We start from the raw sequence: 23453 nt of genomic DNA, 5'->3' as shown, positions 1-23453 counted from the left end.
GAACAACAGACATGAACCAAACATTTTCCTCCTTTGTTTAGGTAAATATTTCCCAGTACAGCCTAGTGATGGAGTCTGATGCTGGAACCTACTTACCTACTGGGCTGCAGTTCACTGGCAGTGACAAGGCCAGGTCCATCATGGAAGAGGTCATGAGCCTGCTGCGGCCCCTTAATATCACGCAGGTCTTTACCAAAGGAGAAGGGGAAGACATTAACTTCTGGATCCAAGCCGGTGTGCCTGGTAAGATCAAAAGATGAAATTGCTGTTCCTTACACACTGCTACTATTTAAAATAAAATTCCTGTTCTAATATGGCACAACAGATACTGGTGGGCCAGTTAATCTGTGGAAACCTTAAGCTTTTGTCAACAAGGCTAATCTGATGATTTTCAAAATTGGGATACTAGTACCTATGTCTGTTTACCCATCTGTCTTTTGTTTCTGAATTATAAGCTTTTCACTCCCTGAGATTCTTATTTAGTGATTCTGGAACTGGGCCTAGAAATCTGTTGTTTTATTTTTCAATCACCAATCTCTGGTGATTGTAGCACAAGCGATCTCACAACCAAAATTTAAGAAATGGAGCAGAAGGTAATATGGCTATTAATATTCTTCTAGTTCTTGTCCTGTGATGGGGAATCTTCATGATCCAAATAATTCTCTATTCAACTACTGTGGCATCTGAAATTTTACCATTAGAAGTTTCTTCTTTGAGGTTGGATTACTTCTTAGTAATCATGTTTTTCCTTAATGCAAAGACTCCTGTGAAGAGGTTGAACATAAACTAACGCTAATCAGTGACTTACCATGTGAATATTCAGAAGAAAAATCCTAAGCCCCTGGGGACAGGGATGAAATTATGAAATGGGAGAAGGCGTTGGGAGCTTCCAGGACAGATGCTAGAACAGTCTTAAAGACAAAGTTAAACTACTTCACAAAGTTGCCTAAGACTGGCCACAGAAAAGTGTTATTGATATTACAAATGTGTGACCCAAGGTTGTTCCTGCAATTATATCCATGATCAAAAACAAAAACAAGTTAAAGGATTTATCTGCAAATTGCTCTTTATTTGTGTCATATAGATAAGAAAGGTCAGCCTTTGAACAGCTTTAAGAACTATTTCTCCATTACAAAATGCATCATACATACAAAACAGTGTCTCTAGACACACTGTACTTCAGCTTTTTTTCTAGACTTCAAAATAGATTTTCCAACAGCATGTTACATGGATTTAAGATTTTTAAAATGCTTATTCCTGAGATATTATAGATTTTTTTTTGAGACAGAGTCTCACTGTGTTGCCCTTGATAGAGTGCTGTGGCATCACAGCTCACAACAACCTCAAACTCTTCAGCTTAAGGGATTCTCTTGCCTCAGCCTTCCACGTAGCTGGGACAGGCACCTGCCACAACGGCCACGTATTTTTTGTTGCAGTGGTAATTGTTGTTTAGCTGACCTGGGCAGGGTTCGAACCCGGCTCCCATGATGTATGTGGCTGGTGCCGTAACCACTGTGGTACGGGCACTGAGCCAAGATATAGATTTTTTTTTATTGAATCATCGCTGTGTACATTAATGCAGTCATGGGGTACAATGTGCTGGTTTTATATATAATTGAAATAGTTTCATCAAACTGGTTAACATAGCTTTCATGGCATTTTCTTAGTTATTATGTTAAGACATTTATATTCTACATTTAGTAAGTTTCACATGTACCCTTGTAAGATGCACAACATGTGTGGTTGAGATATTATAGATTTTAAGTCATGCTTTAAGTCTTAAAGTATATACTCTTTCATAACTACACTAGGAGTTTTTCTTTATTCTAATACAAAAACCCAAATTATCTTCATTTGTTCCGTGCATATTTTAACCATATTTTCAAATTCTTTTAAAGCAACATTTCTACTCATAATGCTGTACATCTCCTGGATAGCCCCAAGTCTCTTCATATGCATCATTGATAAACATGATCTAAGTACAGGGGAGAGAGTTTTCCCTTTACATTGTACAAAGAATTTATTTAATTTTTCCTGAGCCTTAAATTTTTCAACAGGAACTTCTTAAAATTTGAGAAACCCTAAGTAAGCTTTCAGGTAGCAGCTGTGAGGAAAAGACTGCTAGATTGGGGGGGAGTCAGAGAGGAACCTGGAGTACTCAAAGGGGAGGTGAGAAGGAGCTGAAACCTAACACAGAAGTGGGACAAAAAGCTTATACCTCCTACCCTCGGGTATTTCCTGCTCTTGTTGTGTTTGATGATTGACACTTGGCTCTAGCTTTATTCCTAGCTATGTGCATATCTCATAAGAATGGTGTTTAGTATGAGCAAATTGATTGATTCTTTTCACCTGAGGTAAGGGCACCTTTTTCCTCTTTGCTATACAATAAGGAGAGGTCATATTTGATTTCTACCAAACAGGCTGGAGTTGAGAAATTAGCCCCTTCTGTTTGCTTAAGAATTAATAAGAGTTACAACTCATTGAACTCCTGCTATTTATGAAGTAATCAGTTGAGCTTTTGTGGACATTATATTGTTTTATCTGTGCAACCATCCTGTGAAGTAGGTATGAGCATCCCTATTTTGAGATGAAGAAACAGACTCAGAAGGGTTAAATGATTTGCCCAGGATTATACTGCTCTGAGGGTAGAAGTCACCCTGACATGGGCCATTTTGGCTTCAAGGCTGGTGGCCCTTTTCCCACAATATGCAACAATGCAGGGAGCCTGGAATGCTGAGATGGTCTTCCAAATCTCTGGCAATGTCTGAGATGTTTATCTTACTCAGCTCTTGCTTATGCAAAGGATTTCAGTTCATTCCTGCTCCAGAATAATTTACCCCTGGGAGAAAGGAGTTTGTTATTGTATATAACTACTTATTTCTTCTCACATTCTTTGTTCCCCTCCCCCTTTACCTCTTTAGATCAGAAAGGTTTACATAAAGTCAGTAGATCGTTTAGACTACCATGAATGTTGCCGGAATTATTTCCTTTAGACTGTTGTAAGATGGAACTAAATTACTGCTGTTTTCACTTTATTACCTTTGAGCTATCTTTTGATATTTCAAATTTGTACTACTCCTAGAAGAAACATTGGAACTGGTTATGTTCAAACAGTGGTGGTCTGTTGAAAATTTCAAGAACTTTATAAATAGATGAATAACCATATTGACCTGAAAAAGAAAATAAAATATACCAGTTGTGTGGCAAATCATAATAACTTAAACCTAATACTAATTATTAGATTCCAAATACCAATTAAGTTATTATTAATAGCTGCTCCCCTAACTTTTGGAAAATTAGCAAGAAATAACATTTCCAAACTCCATCCATTCTTTGTTTTCTTTTTCTTTCTTCCATTGATTCAATAAACATCTATGGAGTTCTTGTCATAGTCTAGATCTATTAATACTATGAGGTAACCATCTGATGACTAAACCCCAATTTTTTAATATCAAATTTTTTAAAATTTGAATACCAAAATACTAATTAAGAATAAAGATAGAATTAAAAGTCGACATCATTTTCATTAATTATAGAAGGCAAATAGGTCAATTGATGAAATCACCATGTTTGGGAGAAGAGAGATGATATCCTTCACCCACCTGTATAATATCCATATTGGATAGGATGCCTATCAACATAAATATAAGGCTTTGGTGGGAAAATAAGTATCTTGGATGTCCTTTCCACATAAACCCTCTGCTGTAGTTCTTTATACTCCAGCCCCCTCCCATTTTGTCCTTCCATACTCCTATTCTTCCCATCCAAATCTTAGATGCCTTAAAGGCAGATTCTGTATTCGTTGGCATTCATGAATTCTCTCTTAGTCTGTGGTACTCTAATGCTTTTATAAGTTTCCAAAGCATTTTGATTCTTTATCCGACAAACAGACACTTGATTTATACCCCATGTATTATTCTTTTATTATTAGGTGCTTATGTGCATCCTGTCTCCTATACCCAGGGATTAGTTCTTTGAGGTTAGGGTCAGTGTTTTGTACTGCTTTGCCTCCTCCGTCACTCTTAGTTTAATTTGAGAAAACATTTAAATTCTTATGAATTTGATTTAAGAGAAGAAACAAAAACATTTAAGTAATCATTTTCTCAACAAGATTTTGAATCTCTCAGCTGAAGAGCATGGAGAAAATAAAGGGTGCTAAGAAAAGAGACAAAAAATATATGAAAGTATTAAAAGAAGGGTATTAAGAAGGCCAGAGCAATAGGATTATTTCTTATAAAGGAATAAAGATTACAAGAATATTTTGAATAATACCTTCTTGTACTTTAATGATTATCACACACAAACTGGTGAACAGTTATTCCCTGACAATTTCAAAAACAATGTAAGAAATGACTTAAAGATATCTAAAAGGGATTTACTTAGTCTCTTTCACTCCAGATAGCAGAGAAGTTTTAAGTTTTTGCCTAATTCTCCAAATACAAGCTCTAGGTTAGAATAAGAGTAGTCTGTTTCATTCTGTATAATATGTCACTTATGAAGTATAATTCAGGGACCTTAGATGTCTCTAAACGAACGCTTCTTGAACATCTGCTCTCTTTAGAAACTCCTCCATAATGTATACATTAATGGAAAAACTTAGATACCCTCTTATGCTGATCTGAGGGAATGAGCCCACTCTTATTCTGTATCTGTCAATAAGAATCTCCTCCTCTGCTTCAGAGTCTGAGAGTCAACATTTTTTTGATGTTGTTGGCTTGTGGTAGGCAGTGTGTTAAAAAAAAGTTAGAGGTCTTGAGTGTGTGTCCTTGCTTCACAACTTCTAATGATACAGCCAAATAATGTAATTGTGCTAGGCATCACTCATTTGTTATTAAGCATCCTTATTAATCAACTATTGTATGGCCCTGAAGAATTGGTAGTAAAATGATAAACAAGATGCATATATTCTCACATACTATAAACTAGTGACTGAGACTTGGTTATTTCATCTGCAAAGTGGGCAAGGTAGCCTTTTGTCATCATTTCTGCCAAGCCCCACATATGTTCCTCTTCCTTCTCTGTCCCTTAACTCATTGACTGGCTCCATGATCCAAAAACCTCAAAATTACTCAGGACATATAACTAAATGGTTGCCAAGTCTTGTTTACTTCAAATTCCTCCTATTTCTTAAATCCATTTCCTCCTCTCCACCCTATAGACACGGTCTCATCAGGACTTCTACAGCAGCCTCCTACTAATACCCTGACCTGCATTCTTAATCCCCTTCCATCTAGTTGGCTCACAGCTTCCCTTCCAGAATGAACTTTCTAAATTGAAAATCAATAAATCAATTGGGATGTTTTTGCTTACAAAATAAAAGAGAATGACAGTAAGGGGATTTCATTAAGGAGCTTTAAAAAATTCACTTAAAAAGAAGTCTGGAGTAGGTGGTTACAGAGTCTATAATTTATTCAAAGACCTGGTTCTTTACATCTTTGACATTTCCATCCCAGTATATTGACTTTTGTCTTCAGGCTGGTCCCTTCATGGTCCCAAGATGGCTGCATTTGCTCCAAGAAAAGCATTCTCATACATTGTGCAATAGTGGAAGAAAAAAATGTCATGATTAATATTCCCCCCACCATCATAAGAGAGACAGGCTCACAGTGTTGCCCAGGCTGGAGTGCAGTGGCTATTCATAGGCCCAATCCCTCTGGTGATCAGCATGGGAGTTTTTACCTGCTCTGTTGGCAACCTGGCCCAGTTCACTCATCCTTAGGCAATCTGGTGCATCGTTCCTTGCTCCTAAGAGGTTACCATATTGATTTCAAACTTAGTATACATCCAATCAGCAGGACATACCACAGCCCAGAATTCTGAGGCTCAAGAAGATCCTCCTGCCTCAGTCTCCTGAGTACCTGGGACTGCAGGTGTCCACCACTATGCCTGGTTTATATCCCTTTTCAAAAGTGAGGAAATATTTTCCAGAATCCCTAAAAAAGATTCCTCCATAATAGTTTTGGCCACAGTTGTGACAGATGCCAGTGGCTAAATCATACAGCATTGATGGGGTGGAATAACTAAGATTGGCTTATATTGATCTAATTTTACCTCCTGGGCATAGGGTGGGGTCCAGTTTCCACTAAAAACATAGCTTCCTGACATGTGAGAATAATTGGGATTCTTTACAAAGAACCTGAGGATTTCCATGGGGTAAGCAATTAAGAGTAGCTGCAATATCTCATCATCTCTGCTCCTTGCTTGGAAGCCTTTAGTGTCTCCCAATTTCCCTGGGATGTTCTATATTATGAAAGTGTTTACCTAGCAGGGGAGTCAAGACCCTTCTTATTCTACCTCCTGGCTTGTATGCAGCCCATCTTCCCATGCTCCTCCATTCCTTTCTATCCATCTCTCAGTGATGCAGGTTTAACTGAAGTTCCTGGCACACCCTCATGCTCTCGCACTTCCTTGCCCCTAGACCTCCCCTACTCTGTCTTTTCCACCAGCTAATTCCTACTTACCTATGATTCAGCTCCTCCTTCTCCTCCTTCACAAGGCTTCCCCAGTGTTCTACAGTCTGAGTGTCTCTTAGGTTTGCTCCTAGAATGCACTGTGTTCACCTCTAACCTTAGCATTTACCTGGCTATTATCACTGTGATCACTTGTAAATTTCTCAGAATTCCCAGGACCTAGAAGTTCCTGAACCTCCACCAAATGTTTGTGAGTCAAATGCTGAAGAAATAGGGTCTAGGTTTTGTTTTTTGTTTTTTGTTTTTTTATTGAGTGGTAACTATGTACATTAATGCACTTCTGGGGTACAGTGTGGGGTTTTCACATGCAATCCGAAATACTTCCATCAAACCGGTCAACACAACCTTCATGTCATTTTCTCAGTTATTGTTTTGAAACGTTCACATTCTACTCTTAGAAAGATTCACTTGTTCCCCTGTAAGATAAACCGCAGAAGTGATCCCTCCAATCCCCCTCCCTCCACCCAGGGTCTAGGTTTATAGAAATAGTAAGATAATGTGAGACGGGCATATTAGCTGTAATGCACTACATAACTATAATCACTTATTGTGATTAATAATGATAGTACTTCATTGAATCATCCTCTTTCTTTACATATTGAATTGTTTTTAAGAAGCTATTTTAATTTCTTTCATCTTTTCTATAATAGTTCAGACACCATGTTAAAATACAAAATATACAAACTACTCAGAATTTTATATATTTTCCGTCTTCTTATTTCTGTCCAGTACCTCATGTGGCATTAAGCAGAACTAAATATAAACTTTCCATTTCTACATTTCCAAAGGCTTTTTCTTCTAAAACATTCCAAAAAAGGAGACAATCAGGGCACAAGTAGGAATAGTAATACAAACTAAATTGAGCCTCTGGATCAGGACTCCTATGTTTTCCAATCACCAGATGGAATAGAGCTCCCTGGCAGTTCTAGGCCCCCTGTTGTCCCCAATTAAAAGATGCCTCGCTTATGGTGAAAATAGTCTGTGCAGTGATGTCTGAAGAGAGCAATGCTCCATGGTGAACAGACCTCACTCCACTGGGAACATGAAAAGGACATTCTGTGATTTGTAACTATAGCCCTTGTACCCTCATTTAAATATCTGGAGAAGTTTCCTTCAACCAGCAAGCATGTCTTGAGTGCCTACTATGACCAGACACTGTTTAAACATTGAAAAATGCAACAAAATTGATAAACCTTTGTTCAACCTAACCAAAAAGAGAAAATTAAAATCCCTAATATCATCAATCATAAATAACAAAGGCAAAATAACAACAGACACCTCAGAAATTTAAAAAATCCTTAATGAATACTACAAAAAACTCTATTCTCAGAAATATGAAAATCTGAAAGAAATTGACCAATACTTGAAAGCACACGACCTTCTAGACTTAGCAAGAAAGAATTGGGAATATTGAATAGACCTATATCAAGTACTGAAATAGCATCAATTATACGAAATCTCCTAAAAAAGAAGAATCTGAGACCAGATGGCTTCACATCAGAATTCTACCAAACCTTTGAAGAGGAACAAGTACCTATATTATTTAACCTTTTCCAAAACATAGAAAAAGAAGGAATACTTCCCAACACGTTCTATGAAGCAAATATCACCCTGATCCCTAAACCAGAGAAAGACCCAACAAGAAAAGAAAATTATAGACCAATATCTTTAATCAACATAGATGCAAAAATATTCAAAAATATCCTAGTAAACAGAATCCAGGAACACATTGAACAAATTATACACCATGACCAAGTGGGTTTTATCCCAGGTTGACAAGGTTGGTTCAATATACATAAATCTATAAATATAATCTATCACATAAACAAAATAATAAACAAAGACCATATGATTCTCTCAATAGATGCAGAAAAAACTTTTGACAATATCCAGCATCTTTTCTTGATCAGAACACTTAAGAAAATAGATATAGAAGGGACTTTTCTTAAACTAATAGAGGCCATCTACAGCAAACCCACAGCCAATAATGTATTGAATGGAATTAAATTGAAAACATTTCCACTCAGATCAAGAACCAGGTAAGGTTGCCCATTGTCTCCACTGCTTTTTAACATTGTAATGGAAGTCTTTGCCATCACAATCAAGCAAGAGAAGGCAATCAAGGGTATCCAGATAGGGTCAGAGGAGATTAAACTTTCACTCTTCACAGATGATTGATTTTATACCTGGAAAACAATCACAAAACTCTTAGAAGTGATCAAGGAATACAGTAGCATCTCAGGATACAAAATCAACACTCACAAATCAGTAGCTCTTATATATACCAATAATAGTCAAGCTGAAAAAAACAGTCAAGGACTGTATTCCTTTTACAGTAGTGCCAAAGAAGATGAAATATTTGGGAACGAAGGATGTGAAAAGTCTCTATAAAGAGAACTATGAAACTCTGAGAAAAGAAATAGCTGAAGATGTTAACAAATGGAAAAACATTACCATGCTCATGAGTGGGAAGAATCAACATTGTTAAAATGTCCATATTACCCAATGCAATACACAAATTTAACACAATCTCTATCAAACCACCACTGTCATACTTTAAAGATATGGAAAAATTAGTACTTCATTTTATATGGAACCATTAAAAAAAATCGAAGAGCCAAGACGTTACTCAGAAATAAAAACAAATCAGGAGGAGTCATGCTACCAGACTTCAAACTATACTATAAATCTATAGTGATCAAAACAGCATGGTACTGGCACAAAAATAGAGAGGTAGATGTGTGGAACAGAATAGAGAACCAAGAGATGAACCCAGACACTTATTGTCATTTGATCTTTGATAAGCCCATCAAAAACATAAATTGGGGGAAAGATTGCCTATTTAACAAATGGTGCTGGGTAAACTGGCTGGCGACTTATAGAAGACTAAAATTGGACCCACACCTTTCACCATTAACAATAATTGACTCCCACTGGATAAAAGATTTAAACTTAAGACATGAAACTATAAAGATTCTTGGAGAGAGTGCAGGGGAAACACTAGAAGAAATTGGCCTAGGAGAATACTTTATGAGGAGGATCCCCCAGGCAATTGAAGCAACACCAACAATTCATTACTGAAATCTGATCAAACTAAAAAGCTTCTGCACAGCCAAGAGCACAGTAAGTAAAGCAAGCAGACAACCTTCAGAGTGGGAGAGGATATTTGCAGGTTATGTTTCTGACAAAGAAACATATCTGTTTGATAACCAGAACCACAGAGAACGCATATATATTAATAAGAAAAGAACATGTAATCCCATTTCATTGTGGTCAAGAGACTTGAAAAGAAGCTTCTCTGAAGAAGATAGGCACATGGCCTACAGACACATGAAAAAATGCTCATCATCTTTAATCATCAGAGAAATGCAAATCAAAACCACTTTGAGAGAGCACCTAACTCCAGTAAGAGTAGCCCACATAACAAAATCCCAAAACTATAGATATTGGCATGGATGTGGAGAAAAGGGAACACTTCTGCCCTGTTGGTGGGAATGCAAGCTAATACATTCCTTTTGGAAAGAAGTATGGAGAATACTTGTAGACTCGCTGTTCAATCCTGTAATTCCTCTACTAAGTATATATCCAAAAGACCAAAAATCACTTTATAACAAAGATATTTGCAAGAGACTGTTCATTGCAGCTCAATTCATAATAGCCAGGTCATGGAAGAAGCCCAAGTGCCCATCGACTCATCAATGGGCTAACAAATTGTAGTATATGTATACCATGGAATATTATGCAGCCTTTAAAAAGATGGAGACTTTACCTCTTTTATGTTTAAATAGATGGAGCTGTAACATATCCTACTTAGTAAAGTATCTCAAGAATGGAAGAAAAAGTATCCAATGTACTCAGTACTATTATGAAATCAATTTATAATTACTCACACTTTCATATGAAGATAGATCACAACTATGGCCCAGGATGAAGGAGGGAGGAGGAGGGGAATTGGAAGGGAGAGGGGGTCAGATGGAGGGAGGGTGAGTGGTGGGACCACACCTATGGTGCATATTGCAAGGGTACATGTAGCATCTATTAAGTATAGAGTATAAATGTCTTAGCACAATAATTAAGTAAATGAGGTGAGGGATGTATTAACTAGGGTGATATAAGCATTCCAAATTGTATATGAAATCAGCACATTGTACCCCATAAATGTATACATGATGAATGTGTTTATGATTTAATAAAAAATAAAATAAAATAAAAATAAACATTGATGATAGAACCTGAAGAACACTTACCAGGTCTCTGCTCTCATAGACTTTACATTGTGGGAGGATTCAGACTAAAATTTAAAAAAAAAATCAAGAATGGAGAAACATATTAGAGAGTGATAACAGTTATACAAAGAATTATAGAGGATGGTGCCTCTTAATTCTTTTTTTTTTTTTTGCAGTTTTTGGCCAGGGCTGGGTTTGAACCCACCACCTCTGATATATGGGGCCAGCGCCTTACTCCTTTGAGCCACAGGCACTGCCCCACATCTTAATTCTTTAACTTGGGTGAGTTGGAGTTCTTGCTTTAATATTCCTTGACTGCCATATGCTAGGTAGGCGTGTATAACATCCCCATCAGTAATGCATTCCTGAAATTGTTCATCAGAACAGCTTCTTCTGCTCTTCCCCCTAGCAGTAGGCCTGTGTCAGCAGAACGTAAGCCATTGAGTATCTTGCCCAAAGCAAACCTAACTCATGCTTCCTAGGATGATTACAAGCTAGGAGAAGAGGGCATCATTTCTGTCTGAGCAGTTAGTCATGCACCACCTCTCCTATTGTGGCCTTGAACTATTACTTAAAACACACACTTTCACTTTATTTTATTTCCTTTTTTTTCACACACTTACACTTTAAAGTGAATATACTTTGTATTTTATCTCTTGAACTGGATTGAACATGAAGAGACTATTTCATTCTTGCTTATATACCCACAATGCCCATTATTATCACATAAAAAAGTTATCCCATGAACATTCACTTATTAGTTGTATTGATTTAAAGATGAACACAAGTAACAGTTAAGGAAAGTTTTTGGTATAGTACCAAGATAAATTACACGTGCAGAATAACCAGGAGTTCACAGGACAGAAGACCTGGAAGAGGGGAGTTTGAGGTAGACACTGAAAGATACGTTGTATGAGAATGGACAAAATGAGTAAAGTAGAGAAGATTCCCAAGGAGAGAAATAACACAAGTGTGGCAGGTGTTATGTCATGGTTACTCCCTGTGGGGAGCAGTGAGGCATGTGACTTCACTGAGCAGTTCACTTTACAGAGCAGTGGGTGGCAAGAACAGTTTAGTATCTCTGGACTAGATGAAGAAGATCCATAAATTTTGGCTTGAAAACTCTTATAGCTGATGCAAAGTCATCAGAAGTCTTTATCAGGAGAGACATGATGAAAGCAGTGTTTCAGGGTGGGAATCCCGAATGCCCAGGCCAGGTGGAGGGGGTAGAGGTTGGGGGGGAGCATATTAGACCACACTCAGGTATGACGCTCACTGTGAAAACACCCAGAGGGAAGCAGGAGGTTGAGGGAGTACCAAAGGGTTAAAAGCAATTCCTTTGGAGAATCAGAGGATGGCATTTTAGTATTGTTCCATTTTCTGCACTATAATGACCCATAAAACACTATGACTTAAGTTTCACTATCTGCTATTTCCCACGCCTTCTAATGACATAGCCTAGGAAAGTTCCACTTCTCTGTCTGCCCTTTCAGGGTCTCACAGTTAGCTCTTCTGAGTTCCCCTTTCTATGCAATTGATTTTTCATCAGTTTCAATTAATGCTTTACAAATTGACTCCTTATGTATCACTTGAGTCAATGGGTAGCTATATTACATATAAATTGTAGAGGATACGAAAATTAGATATAGCCCCTTCTCTCCCAGAATTCACAATAGAAAACTGACTGTTGTTTGGTTTACTTAATAGTGATAAAAATAAGAAGAAAGACTTCATCAGGTAAAATTAAATAAAACTACATTGAAATTTCTAAGAAGAAAATGTAGTGTCCTAGCTTTCTAATATGACAAATTATTCCAGCCTTTCTTATACATTTCCTGCCCCAGATCTGAAATCAACTATTTCTTCAAAGGGCCCAATTTTGTTTATTAGATCACAGTATTTAGAAGCCACGTCTGAGCACTAAGTGTGCTCGTTGCTACTGGATTGGTTGTTATTTTTAGGTATTTTCAGCAAACAGAACTAACAAATATGTATTTTTTTTCCTCTAAAGCAGCGATTCTCAACCTGTGGGTCATGACCCACAGGAACTGTATTAAAGGGTCAGGGCATTAAGAAGGTTGAGAACCACTGCTCTAAAGAGAAATGATATTGCTAACTATATGATATTCCCAATTCAAGTTCAGGGCTAACATCTCACTGATGTTATATCTATATCTCCTTTGCCTTCTGCCAAAAATCTTGGTTCTCAGTGGAACAAAATAATCACTCTTTTACTTTATCCCATAATGCACACACACTGGTCTCAGAAAACCTCACTGGCACAATCACCAGTAGTGTAATTATGGAACAGTGTTTAGTTCTTTTTGTCTTTAATGTGTATATTCTATTACAGATATTCAAATTTCTGTTGATCTGTAATACATATTACTCCAAATGTGGTATTATTTCCAAATTTCTTATATTTGTTTTAAAATGCAAAACTATGGACCTGTAAAATATTTAAAGACTTATTTCTAGTTTTTCTTTAGTAAATACCTTGGAGTATCATAGTTAGATCCTTGACATATCATTACCTGCTGTTTCTTCTTAGACCTGGCTCACAGTTTCACTCAGTCATTCAATAAATGCCTAGTTAATACAATACAGAAATTAGACGAAGCAGTATGAAGAATTTAACCTATATTGAATGTCTACTCTGTGTGAAGTATTACGATAAGTGCCTTATATGCATTATCTCATATAATTCCATTTTGAAGTATACATTATTCTGTAACTAATTTTCAAATGAAGCAAGTGGGGCTTAGGGAGTTTTCTTTGTCCAAAGTCACAAAGACAGTAAGTGGAGAAGCCAAAATTAACATATAAATTCTGTTTTGCTCTGTGTCACAGATAAGGTACAATCTTTATTCTTAAGGAGTTAATGGAGACCTGAGACAGAGGAAGAACAAAGTGCAACTTTGTTCAGGCAAAAGAGGCATTAAATTGATGAGGCATCACAAAAGAAGTGGCACTTTCCCTGATTTTCAAGAAATAATAGAATTCTGCTGGATGGAGAGGGAGTGTGTTCCATGTCAAAAGTTGGGGATGAACAACATTCTGTAGGTAATGGATTCTTAAAACAGTAAATAGTCTGGTGGGGCCAAAGTTTAGCTTAATACAGAGAAGTAGAGATGAAACTGAAAATGTTGCTTGGAATAGCAGTTGGGATTGGAAAGACATTCTGAGGGTTTGAGCAGGAATTAAACATCATGGGCACTGGGACATCTCCATCCTCTTTTGAGGACCTCAAGACAAGACTTACCTCCATGGGTCCACAGATCTCACTAGTTGACTGCAAATCTTGTAGCAATTTTTCAGTAAAGATGCATTTTCTTTGATGTTTCACTACTTGAAGTTTTGCCAAATTAAACCTCCCAGTCGAGAGATCCAGAGTATTCTCACAAATCATGGCACTGAATTGGCAGAGGTTGTACTGGAATTCTCAGATGTGAACAAATGAAGGCTAACTCTAATTGGACATACTCAATCTTCTTGTTGAACCTTTGAATCAAGTCAAGTCTTAAAGTAGTGTGACATTTCATTGATTTCTTGTAATGGCTCTGCTAAAATAGATGCTTATCAATTTAATTACTTTAATAATTATAGGATTGGAAATAACAGGAAAAATATCACAATTAAAGAGATTTTTTTTAAAGTTGAGTTCATATTAGGGAAGGAATTTTTACCATAGAAAGAGGTTATAGCTAAATTGTACATAATAGACTCCTAGTTTAGCTAATTTAATTAGCTTAAAATCTTCCCTTTGTTCAGAATTAAAGTTCAGAAATAACCACTTCACCTGCAATTCTTATATATCTCTCTCAGAGGTATTTTTAACCTAGTGAATTAAATCTCCCTATTATCCCATTTTTATAAGAAAATGTAAGATTGCATAATTCATGATAACTAAACTTTGTTTTAAAATATGACATTTTCTATCTTAATTGTCTTTCCACTCCATAATGTATAAAGCAAACATGGCTGAGCTCTGTGAAATCTATTAGTTATGGATTTTGCAACCTGAGTGATCTTTTGCCTATGGTAGGACTAGGTAAGAAGTGTATCCTCAGTATTCTTACTTCTCTCTCTCTCTTTCTCCCCCCACCCCCACCTCCACCCCTCTTTTCCTCTTTATTCTTTTTCTCCCTTTATTGTAATAGCTGGAATAGTTTCCTAGCAGGTGGGAGAACAGAATCTTAGGTAGAAATAGGGTATGGATTTCAGTTTTAAACCTAAGTAGAAAATGTTTGCTGAATACATCTTTACAAAATCCACATTTTTTGCAGAAATAGTTTATTAAATTATTATCAATGCCATGTTTATAGGATGAAACTACACACAGATACTGTTTTAATGCCTTTAGCACTATACTGCAAAGTGCAGTGCAGAAATAAATCCTCTGTTTAGGTGGGTCAGTGATTCTAGACTCACTGTTCCTCACAGAAGATTTTATCTGAGATACCCTAATAATTACTGTCACTTCGCAGTAAGGTTAACTTTGATTGCCCCTATAGGCTTAAATGTTTCATTTTGTGCTAGTACAGACCCAGTCAAAGCCCATATAAACCGAAGATACGTGTTTAGGTTATCGTTCTGCACCATACCCTTGACTGTACTTTAGAATTACCTGAGGGGCTTTTAAAAATATATCAGTGCACAGGCCCTACACCCAAAGACTAAAATTTAATTGGTGTGGCTGCAAGGCTGCAACAGTTGCACAAATCCAGGGAGCATGATTTACTGAGAACCTATTCGTCCCCCTGGCCATCCAGCCTCCTGGAGCACAACTCTGCTGTATTTAACGTGAATGGTACCCACTATACTTGTGCAAATTTGGAAGCCCTAGGTATAGGACCTGAGTGCATCCAGTTTCAGAAGCTCCCCAGGTGTTATACCACATAACAGCAGACTTGAGAGCCACTGGGATGTAATGTAGTTTAGAATAAGAGCACAGATTAAAGAACATGTAGAAATGGATTCAAAATATAACTCTACTGCTTTCTGTAATAGCTGTGTGACTTTAGAAAAGTTGCTTAACCTCTTGGAACCTCAATTTCTTCCTAAATAAAATAGTAATAATAATATTTACCTCATGAGACTGTGTAAAAGAAAAAAGAAGATGGACAAAGTAAAAAGCTTGACCCCAAATTAATGCTTGATGAGCCTCTATTACTATTTTACCTATTAAAGCAAGATTTCTGTATTACTCTAGGTTCCTTCAGTACTGAGTTACAGAGATCCGACTCAAGACCTGAAGCAAAGATGGGGAATTTAAGCAAACTACAAGAAGGGTGGAGTTGGGTGTGGCCTCACAGATTTGGGCATTCAAATACTGTTAGGATTTATGTTCTCTCTCTGGTGCTTATTTCAACTTTTCTTTCCATGATACCTTCATTCTTTCAAGCCAGCTGCCCTCTTAGGCAAATCCATGATCGAGGCTTATATCTCTACAGTCTCTTAAGCACAAAAAGCCAAGTAATTCATCCTGCATAACTTATTTTGGAAAGTCACAGTGGCCCAGCCTGCTTCTTATGTCCATCCCTATAGTCAGGGGGTCTAGTCATTAACATGGGATGCATGGGTAGATAATAAGCAGATGAAGATAATAAGCACCTCTATGTTGAGACCTGATTTAAGACATATAAGATAAATAAAACCTCTGCCATCCATCCCAGCATCTACTGACAGATGAGGAAGGATAGCAGTAAGGCCTCAGAAGCAATGGTCCCTCTGTTCTATCACTGAGACACTTAGATGGATAGGCAGGTGAAGAGTTGTGTCAACTTACGCCACACTCCCAGCAGTTTGCATTGGATAATACCTGAAGTGTTCTCTCCTCCTCCTCCCACCCCATAGTCTCTCCTTACCCATACAAAGTGAACAGAGTTAGTTGTTATTTATAGACACAATCTCTATAGCTACTCTACTGTGTATGTTATCCAAATATAAGGCAGTGAGGAAGAACAACCATGAAGGCCCAGAGTCACCCCTTAACATTTGAGTTGTTGTAGCCACTTACCTAACACTTGCAGTAGAAAGGCAGCAGGTCTCATGAAAGAGGAGCAGATCCACTGCTTTATGGCAGTGGGCTTTTGACAAGTTATTTTACTTCTCAGAGCTCTGAGAAGTTGAATGACTTTTGTTTCCCTGATCTGTAAAATGAGGGTAGTAGTATTTCAGAGGACTATTGTGAGGATTGAATGTATTTGGAAGTGATAGCATTTCTGAAAGTCAATTGCACTCTATACAGTTGATAGTGCTTTTTCAAGGGGGTTGGATAGTCTTATATGTTAAATATATATATATATATGGCCTTGCTATAAACATGCTCTCATGTATTTAGACCCAGCAGAGAGGTTGACTGGGGGTATACTTGACTATCCTAGGAAATATTGCTGAAGATGCTGTGTATTACTAGTATTCACCAACTTTTGTGTCTTTAGCGTGCTTACTTTATGGTTACAAAAAAAGAACGATGGAACTACTGGTATTCGTTCTAAACACCCCTGCTACATACTGTTTCAGTGGCCTTTTTAGGAAAGCAACCTGACTCACAGGGTGCAATGAGAATGAAGCAAAAAAGAAAAAAGTCAAATATTAATAACATTGCTAGGTCTTTATTTCAAAGAATGGCTTGAGAACTTGAGACCCCTGTGTAGCTCCTATTCAGCCAAAGTACTAATATAGTGATCGTGGGTTGTTAAATTTGCTGGAAGGATTATGTGAGTAGAACACAGAATACATAGCCTCTGACTGACTCTCACAGGCAACATCAAGTTCTAGATTATGTGTGATGGACTCACTGAGTTTTCTCCACTATCAAGGAGCCTCATTCCCAAAGAGTGATATTAAAATAGTACTACATATGTATCAAAAAAAAGAAAAAATATATACACTATACATCTTCTCTGACCTGGAAAGGGGATAATTACCTCAGTAAGCCTCTTTTAATGTTAAAACTCTATAATGAAAACCCTCTATTTTTCTAAAAGTGAAAATTGTTTATGATATAAAACAGTAGTGTTTTGAATAAAGGAGTTGTCTATTCACGAACTTTTAGGAGCAAGAGATGAAATAGTGCAAATTGTCCATACAGTTGACAGTGGTGTTTCAGGGCGGTTGGATTAGCTATGATTTTATGAATAAAGATCACCTATGGATTTTAAATTGTTCCAAAAATGGGTTCTTCAACATACTTAAATATAGGGAACAAATTGTTGAAAATATCTTAGAAGTGAAGGAATGTATTTTCTTAATTTTTTCAACATCTAGCCTTGGAACCAATTTTATTTCAATTTCTGCTAATATACCACATAAATGCCTGATTTATACAGTTCATGTATCCCATGGCAACATGTTCTTTTACTTCTCTCTTTCATTTCCTTCCTACCCTTCCCTAATTTTTTTCTTGAGAGAATCAGGAAAAGGCTTCCCATTTCTTAACTGTTGAATCTATTTATGAAAATTTGAACTAAACAGTTTAGCACAATTAAGCAGGATGCCTCATTCATCAAACATTCATTTTTCAAGGACTCTAGTTCTGTCAGTTACCAGGAAGCGTGTGTTAAGTGGAAGCTGTGTTTCTCGTCTTTTGGCATGCCACATCTGTGGACAATTACAGAGGCACATACAATGCCATTCACATCAGGGCATGAGTCTCCCTGTGTCCCAGTTCACAGGCCCTCAGGGACGTTTACAAAGTGTGTGCTTTTCAACTGTCCTAGAACTCAGGAGTTTAATTTTACCCAAGAATGTGTTTATATGCTTTGTAAAGGAGCTAGTCATTCCTTTCTGGTTTCCCTGATTATCGTGTGTGTGGTGTGTGTGTGTGTGTGTGTACACCAATGAAGAACCAACCACTCCAGGAAATGAACATAAAGACTTTCCTTACCCCTCTACAAACCTTTCTTGTAAGGTGCTACTCTAATATTTTTATGAATTCTTTTGCTCTAATAGCCTATGCTTGTCTTCTCTTGGACTTTTTCCAGTTTTTTGAATACTGTTTAGTTCTGATTTCATATCATCATGTTCTTCAGTCAAAATTCGGGTCAGACTTCTTAACACAATAAATGTAATTAAAAGCTCTGGGACCCTCTCTGGAGCCTGCTTGCTTTCTTTTGGATTTCTTCCTGACCAATAAGCGTATGGCATTTTTCATTCCCTAAGCCATATTATTCCAGAAACATCTAGTATGTAGGAAAGTGGAGCAGAATTTATAAGTCATCTATTCAGATACTTCATCTCTCTAATTTTAACACCTGGGATATTTAACAATATCCAGAATATTAACCATTTCCCATTTCATCCAAATACTTAATATTGGGTAGGCATGACCATAGTAACATTTTTATTTTCATTTAAAATAAAGGTACTGCTTTTGGACATTGTATCACTTATTCATATTAGGAGTAATTAAATGAATTCTAGCAGAAGAGCTACTTAAAGGAGTTATTTAATGACTGAAGGAAATAGGAGAGAAAAAAGTTGATAATGAGGTTAAAGCCCATGATGGTTCCATCCATGGTGGTTAATGGTGTTTCTTAATCTTTAAAATATCAAAGTGTGTTATAATGCTTTACCTATCCTAAATGAATTACCATCATATTGGAGAAAAGAAGAAGTGACCCACAAATTGTTTGCAGGGATGTCCAACCTGAGGCTGGCAGGCCACAGGCTGAAGGTCAGATATCATGAAAAGTATGCATGAACCATTGTTATTTTTTGCTAATCATTTTTCTTTAGTGTTGTTGTTTTTAATGTGTGGCCTAAGACAACTCTTATTTTTCCAATGAGTGGCAGAGGGGGAAAAAAGGTTGGACACGTCTGGGTGTTTATTGAAAAGGAGCATCTTTGGTGGTCTTGATAATTCTACAGAAAAGGGGAAGCTATTAAATTTCTGGGTATCAAGTCCTTCAAATGGGAAAAACAGGATGCCTGAGAGTGTCTCTTCTCTAGCATTAAATTTTGCATGAGTTTCCTATTAATTTCAAGGGTATGTGAAGGAAGCAATTTTAATTGCTTGGCACTTTAAAAGCCTGCTCTACTGTTCAATGGGTTAGAAATATCCTGAAAATTTGATTGCATTTAGAGCCACGTAAATTTACCTGTAATAAAATTTTTGCTTTATCCATAAATAGTCTGTCTTCTAGAAATACACATTTAAATAGAAGGCTCAGAGGGCAAAGGGAAACTAATATTTATTGAAGACCTACAAGATGCCCAGTACATCATCTTCTCTACTCCCCCTACCCACATGAGTAGGTCCTGCTTCTCTGTTTTACAGATGAGGAAACTGAGGCTAAAACTGGCTAGGAGGAGTTACCGAAGCAGTATGCGGTACAGGATGGATCTAAAACCAGCTCCGTTTGCCTGTTTTCCTTCTCTGATGTTTTTACATTCCGGAAATTATGTTGAAAACAACAAAGAGTGGTGACTTCTTATAGTTCATGTAGGTTTTGCAATCAGTGCAGCCTGACACACCCCCACCTCATCCCACCACCTGGGGGCTGACTTTTCTGGACGTGTGCCTAAATTATCCCCTGTCTCAAACAATGCTAGATCTTCCCTCTAGTTTCTGCTTTGTAGCTAACTTAATGTGCCTCCAAATCCACTTTGTACTAGAGGAGAACTAAGAATGTTGTCTTAAGTTAATTAAGTGTGCTATCTTATATTAATTGAGTTTATGGTACCTAAATCAAGACTCCTTCAAGTTAGTGTGCTCTGTCTCTGGCATGAGACGAGCCCACTTTGAGAATTCTCTACACAAGGAAGAGAAAGCCACCTCCAGGTATGCTTCCGAGTCCTTTCAACTGATCCCCGAACATTAGAGACATTTAGTTTCCATGGAAGTTTTTAGGAACCTCATTATCTGACAATTAGTCAAATGTCTAGAACACTGCATTCTTTCATTATTTATTTTTCCACTTACAGTTATGTTTTAAGGCTCCTTTGATGTTGTTTGCCCCCAGGGGGTGGTAAATGACCATGGCTTCCACAGGCACCTGCTGACAACCGGCTCATTAATATTTAACAGGGGCACTCAGGGGCTGGAGAATTAGGTGACCTGCCAAGCCTTTCCACATCTAAGATCTACAATAATGGCTGCAAATTACACGGGACAGAAGGAATGGCCTTGCACCGTGGAAAACCAAAGAGGCATCAATACAGCCTGTGGCTTCTCGCTCAGGCAGGCAGCTGCCTCGCTGCCCACACCTCTCCTGGATGCCGGCCACTGCCTGCCCCCCCTTCCTAATGAGCAGTTCTTCCCCCAAGTCACCCCACAGAGTGGTAGGATCCTCTCTGTGTTTTAATTTTTTGTTATGATGGTAATTAGCATCACATCTTGCATAGTAAATTAAGAAATCCAAAACAGAATTTTAAATTTTAAAAGCTTTTCCACCAGGAATCCTGTTGCATTAATTTTGTGGACTGAAGGTAGACTAAATTAGCCAAGTTTGTGCATTCATTACCTCGTTCTAATCCTCAACATCACAAATGCAAAAGGCTGTCATTAAATTTGAGAACTGACAAGAACTGGGATTTCTCAATATGAGTGTTGAAAGATTAATTTGAAAAGAGCTCACTAAAAAACACAAAAGGTTATTGCTAACAGGGAATATGTTATATTCATAGTCTGTGCCTGGGTTTAAAATGCCTATTTATGGCATCCGGTTTCAAAAAAGTTATACCTTTAGAGCACTTGATAGAATTTAAATATTTCTAGTTATTTTGTTTTGGTGATGTAGAAGCATAGTTTCTAAGATAATATTGGAAATATATTTTATTATCAAAGGATATGTGACTTTCAGTTATATTCAAAGAGAGGTCAAAAGCAAAGGAACAGGAGGGAGAAGAAGCAATTTTTTCAGAATAGAATTTTAAAAGAGAAAATACTTCTTTGCACCATTTCATCCTTTGCATTTGCCCTAAAAATATTAATAGTGAAGAAGAAATGGTAGTGATGAAAGCAATGGGATACATTTCAAGTAAATATAGTTGATTTTCACCAAACTGGTTGCCACGCTGGTAGTGGGGTAAAAATATAAATGTTTCATCGTTGATCGAAGGAATTTTAATTTTATAAATAACTCTGGGCCTTGATTTATACATTCGTAGCACACTTTGAACATCTGTGTTCAAAATGACTACTGGGGAAAAGGTTCACTGACTTCACTTAATACGTGTTGTTTGGTTCTACGTGCGCAATCAAGTTTCAAATGAGGCTTTTCTAAAAAAGAAATTTTACATAAATTGCTTACCTTATTATAGACTACGTAACCTAAAATGGCTTCTTAGAAACCAGCGTGTGTGATTTCACTGTGAGTTTTCGAATGGTATAGAGTTGTTGAAGGATGGAAACTTACCCCTTTCAACAGTGAAAATGAGAGTAATTGAGATTTAAATGCTAGAGTGGCTGAAGCTAATGTCTCTCTCTGAACCTGTATTACCCCGGGACCCCCACTCCCTTATGTTGCCCTGTTAGTTTACAGGAGATTTTTGCATTTAGAACCTACAGCCTCGCTTTTAAAAAATGCTACTTTAAGGTAGTAGGCTGGTGTGTCCATTATTTTTTATCAAATTTGATTAATTTTAACCATAGGTAGCTTAAAAGAATAGCTCGACTAAAACTACTGCATGTCCAGGAAGAAAAGAAATGGATTGTCTGCAACTTAGCTGTAAAAGAGGAATTTTAAGCTGTGCTTGAAATAGCTTTTTAGGTGGCCCTTCTATTTAAAAAAAGAAAAGTATTATATTACCACTGTTAAAATGCCTGGGCATCCATTGCTATTAAGAAAGTTCCATTGCTTCTATCGCCTTTACTATGTGTGTGCTTCCTTCCTAAAAGCCTAGGTTTAGAAGCCCTTCTAATGATCTGGGATTACGTTTGTAGTCTTCCCTGCCATCAACGTCCAACGGATGGCAGCAGTGGCAAGTTCTACTGATACCAGTTAGTCTGCTGGTTCCTTTTCATCTGCTATTACCGTGTTTCCCTGAAAATAAGACACTGCCCTATATTTATTTTTTCTCAAGAAGACACACTAGGGCTTATTTTCAGGGGATGTCTCATTTTTATTAAGTATAATACAACAATCTACATTTATTCAAATACAGTTAAGTCATCTTCTTCTGGAACCTGACAGGGGGAGCCAACCTTGTTGGTGGAGCTGGAGCTAGTGATGCATGAACTCCCTTTCCCTAGCTGTTCCCCTGTGTGCAATAAGATGCCTGTGACCTCAGTTACCACAGGTGCACCTGCACAAGTGCAAACGGCTCAGAGAAAGGAGCTGTGGCAGATAAAAGGTATTCCAGTCTTCCTTACCACTCCGTGCCAAAAGGCATGATACGGGGCATAGCCACACCCATCACTAGGTCTTATTATAGGGTAGGGCTTACATTTAACAAATGCATAGAAATCCTTCTAGGGCTCATTTTGGGGGTAGGTCTTATTTTCAGGGAAACACGGTAGTACAGGATCTTTCTCCCCTTTGGGTGTAACAGTAGCAGCTTTATTGCTAGAGAATCTGAATAAACTCTGGATCCCAGAGATCTGTTTAATTTGTAGTCAGTAAAAACCGAGAAGATTCGGCTCGGCGCCCATAGCTCAATGAGTAAGGCACCAGCCACATACACTGAGGCTGGCAGGTTCAATCCCAGCCTGGGCCTGCTAAACTACAATGACAACGGCAATGACAACAACAAAATAGCCAGGCGTTGTGGCAGGGGGCTGTAGTCCCAGCTACTCGGGAGGCTAAGGCAA

At 37.5% G+C, this 23453-nt stretch overlaps 1 protein-coding gene across 1 annotated transcript in view; it reads left to right on the top strand.

Moving 5' to 3' along the window:
• Positions 1–23453, top strand: part of CPQ (carboxypeptidase Q) — a 397534-nt gene that overhangs the window by 312980 nt on the left and 61101 nt on the right. The window contains exon 6 of the mRNA XM_003782559.3: positions 42–243. Within this exon, the coding sequence (XP_003782607.1) occupies positions 42–243 (202 nt within the window). The remainder of the gene's footprint in view (positions 1–41; positions 244–23453) is intronic.

This window comes from Otolemur garnettii, unplaced genomic scaffold, assembly GCF_000181295.1.
Source record: "Otolemur garnettii isolate 467f Iridium unplaced genomic scaffold, OtoGar3 scaffold00004, whole genome shotgun sequence".
In the NCBI taxonomy this organism is placed as follows: domain Eukaryota; kingdom Metazoa; phylum Chordata; class Mammalia; order Primates; family Galagidae; genus Otolemur; species Otolemur garnettii.
The sequence above is the reverse complement of the archived record's forward strand: the minus strand, read 5'-3'. Positions and strand labels throughout refer to the sequence as shown.